The following is a 3,940-nucleotide window of genomic DNA, read 5'->3' as shown; positions in this document are numbered from 1 at the left end:
CCATTGTTGAAGCAAGAGAGAGAGAGAGTCAAAATTTAGGGTGTGAGTAAAGCAATCAAAATTCGTATACTTATAATGCAAACCAAATTTGATGAATGTATTTTTATTAATAGTGAATCATAATTAACTTTTTTAATCTTCATTGATGTTGGCAAAGAGCCACCTCGATCAATCCACCTTGAATGTTTGTTTATTTATTTATTTAAAGCTACCACCTTCATCGCTTTGTCACACGAAATCTTGGATCTTCAATGTTTTTTGTTAATACTTCGAATAATATTATTTTGCAAAACCCGCGAAGTTCGTGGGTATTAGCACTACTATAGGATAAATTACATTTATACATAATTATCTAATCTAACAAATTAATTAGTTATAATTGCATAACAGAACAAAAGAGATAGTGTGAGAAGAAATCAAACAAAACAATTAAGCTTAAAAGCAATAATTGTATTCATTTTAAGTCAAAGAAGGAATAAAACAAAATAACATAAAATTTAATTTAAAACAATAAAGAAATCAAACGAAATAACATATAGATTGTTTCAAGCTTCCATCTTCATCTTCTAAATCTTCTAAATCTGTAAGGTTACCGATCAACACACGTAATAAGTATCGAAAAGAAATGGTTTAAAACGCAAAAACAAAAACGTACATGTGTATAAAATATTCATCAAAACTTTAAATATAAAAATTATGTGAGCAAATCATTTATAATATGTGGGTCTCTATTGCTCACTTTCTCGCTCTCTATCTACATTGTAAGTACAATGTTTCAAAAGACTATTTTTACACGCCATTATCGGTCATGTCAGCATCATAAAACCTTTTAAGAAGTGTGTAACACTTAACGCCTTTAATCCATTTCAATCATCATTTTCCAATTTTTTCTTCTAGTTTAGCGTTATACTAAAACGCCTCTCACTCTTCATGCTCCTATTAAGCCTCTTATGCCCTATAATGTTTGTTACGCATGATCTAATGATGTAAGTTTTTTAGAATAATTTAACTTTTTATAATTTTAAAGCTGTAAAATAGTTATAAGATAAATGCATGTGAATGTAGTGTTTTTTTTTAAATCTCCTTTGTTTTATACCTTTAAAAAGGGTGCTATCCCATACCCCATATTACTAAACATACTCCCCCATCTGAGCATAATAATATTGGTCACGCTCTCAAGTTTATAAAAGAGGTAAGCTTAGCGTGATCTGTTTTAAATTACGTATCAGAGCTGTGAATACCTTATTTAAGACATTGTGAATGAAGTCCTTTACTTCCAATATAAGTTGATCAGATTCCGGCAACTCCGGTAAGAGGTTGAAACCGTGAAACATGTTTGGGTAGTCCACCAAGTACACTTCTTTCCCGGATTTCTTGAGCCACTCATAGTACCTTATTTGCCAGTCCCGTAGAATATCAAACCCTGCCACAACCACAATGGTCGGTGGTAAATCCATTTTCGATATGTCCACAGCATACCGACCACTAACATTGACCACAGGATGGTCCCGATTGTAGGGTTCACCTAGCGGCAAGAATGCGTTCCAGAACCAATCTGTCTGCTTCAGTGTCAGGACAGGCGCGGTTCCATTCAGCCGTATCTCAGAACCTATACGCTCTTCCCCGCCAAAGAATGGTTGAATCGACACCAGCCCAACTACCTTCAAAACATTATACTTTTCATCAGCAAGGGATTATCATAATTCAATTATGGTGTTTCAAGTTTTTGTTTAATTGGATATATAATATAATCTCTTGAACAGGAATATATTTTACTCCAAATTGTATATTATTGACCATTAATTTCTTAGCAACAAAATAATTGACCATTCTTTCTTCAGCAACCGATGATCTAGGTGATGTCTCAAACAAAGTCAAGATGTACTGTACCTGGAGTTGTTGGAAGTTGAACTGGGAGGCTCTTACAGCAACATGATGAGCCATGTTTCCGCCAGCGCTATCACCCGCGATAAAGCATTTTGTAATATTTGCATTGCCCGGTAACCATTTTGACCTGTTCTCTTCAACGTCTAGAAACTTGAGTACATCAAGCCCATCTTCATGTTGAGCAGGGTGTCGATGCTCCGGTGCAAGACGATAATCAACAGAAACAACTATCACATGCAATTCTCTCGCGAACTTGCGACAAAAATCGTCGTACAACTGTGTGTCCGCGGAGGCGACAATATATCCACTTCCATGACAGAACACCATCACAGGAAGATCTTCTACAGTGTACTGTGTGGGGACAAATACGCGGAACCAGAGTTTGCGAGTTGGATCCACCACTACATCGTATGTCTTGACACCGTTGATCGGTTCAGATGATGGCGGTGTCAGAGGTACCAGTTTGAGAAGACCGCGGTTCACTGTGCCGTCTTTCCGCATAATTAAGTTGAGTCCAATGTCGAGTAACCAAAGTGTAATTCGTGTTGTCGAGGGTAAGGTAAGAGATTTTGGAGTTTTGGCTGCAGATTCCATTGTCAGACTAGAGAGAAAAATAATGAAGGTAATTATGTGTGTGAGCAAACCAATCAAAATTCAAATATTTATAATGCAAAATAAACGATTGACTATTCTTGGTCAAATGGTCCATGCGATGGCTTCTCTTTGAACGATATATTTTATGATCTTGTTCAAGACAATTTTTCTATACAAAAAAAAAAAAAAAAAAAAAACCATGAACATTGGAAAGGGTCAATCATGGAGGGTCAATCGTTCTAATTTTTTCATCTTGTGTCATCTATAGTACATAATAAAAGAAACCTGGTTTGTAACAGCCACATTATAAAATAGAGAAAAGATCCCATACAAGACAATTTTTCTATACAAAGCCTACGAGACAAGAAATTCAGGACAAGTGTCATTGGCTTCAATGGTAATTTAGTCCTTTCTCATTTAAGACAACTTCCTTAATTAATTTTCAAATGTCTATAACTTTTTCATATGTTAATATTTAAAAAAAAAATTACACCGTATTAACGATCATCCCATTCTCTTTAATTCCAACAGTTTTTTGCTATAGTTTTCTTAAAAATATAGAGGATTTTGAATACACATTAATCCATTACGTAATTACGTGATTTTGAACACACAGCACATAACTACGTGATTTTTAATACCCATTACGTAATTAGTTGATTTCATTATAGACCCACATATTTTTCTCCGTTCACCAATGATGAATTAGCGAAGCATAAAAGTCTACACGAAGAATACGATGGTCTCTAATCAAACATTAGTGCACGAAAACATATAAATCAGGTGTTGTTCTTTAATCACCAATACTCTTAGCACCTCGTCCCAATTAGGGTACCTAGAGGGGGTACATATCTGCTTTCTTAATTGAGCTCATGAACCTAATCGAAAGGAAGATATGTTACCTCATTTGAACCCACTGTAGCCCATTTCAAACCTAATCATCTTGGAAAAGAGGGGTATCCATCTAATCTAATGAGTTGTTTAAAGTCATTAACACAAGGTTATCCATAACATGAGGGTTAAGAAGCCATTAAGGGTTCATTTTCCGCAAGTGATGCAAGAAGTTAGCAACACATGAATATAAAAATGAACATCATCAAACTTGATTGATTAAAGATAAACATACAAGCATGATTGTTAAAAAAAGTTCTTACAACCTTGGACTAATTAAAAACCGAAATGATTAAAAAAAACAAGATAGAAATGTAGTGCAATGGTGGGTGGGTGCATAGTAGAATGGTGTGGAGGTGTGGTGTGGAAGTGGGTTGATGGTTGTAATGGGTTTTATGGGATGATTCAAATTGTGACCATTGGGTTGAATTTATAGCCTGGACAGAAGATAAGGCATGGCTCGTGTCATGGAGTTTTTGCATTTTGTTCATTTGTGATAGTTGTAAAGTTTATTTTAGGCATGACGCACGAACATATTTAGCTAGGTGACACACGTCCGTGGTCAACT

The 3,940-nt window shown here is 35.2% G+C and overlaps 1 protein-coding gene across 1 annotated transcript; it reads right to left on the bottom strand.

The window, feature by feature from the left end:
* Nucleotides 1-694: 694 nt before the first annotated feature.
* Nucleotides 695-2,514, bottom strand: LOC110888580 (probable carboxylesterase 18). The gene is made up of 3 exons (XM_022136100.2): nt 1,891-2,514; nt 1,242-1,661; nt 695-754 (listed from the first exon to the last, which is right to left on the bottom strand). Exons 1-3 carry the CDS (start codon nt 2,479-2,481, stop codon nt 695-697), a joined length of 1,071 nt encoding a protein of 356 aa, XP_021991792.1. The 5' UTR covers nt 2,482-2,514.
* Nucleotides 2,515-3,940: the final 1,426 nt, after the last annotated feature.

This window comes from Helianthus annuus, chromosome 6, assembly GCF_002127325.2.
Source record: "Helianthus annuus cultivar XRQ/B chromosome 6, HanXRQr2.0-SUNRISE, whole genome shotgun sequence".
In the NCBI taxonomy this organism is placed as follows: domain Eukaryota; kingdom Viridiplantae; phylum Streptophyta; class Magnoliopsida; order Asterales; family Asteraceae; genus Helianthus; species Helianthus annuus.
The sequence above is the reverse complement of the archived record's forward strand: the minus strand, read 5'-3'. Positions and strand labels throughout refer to the sequence as shown.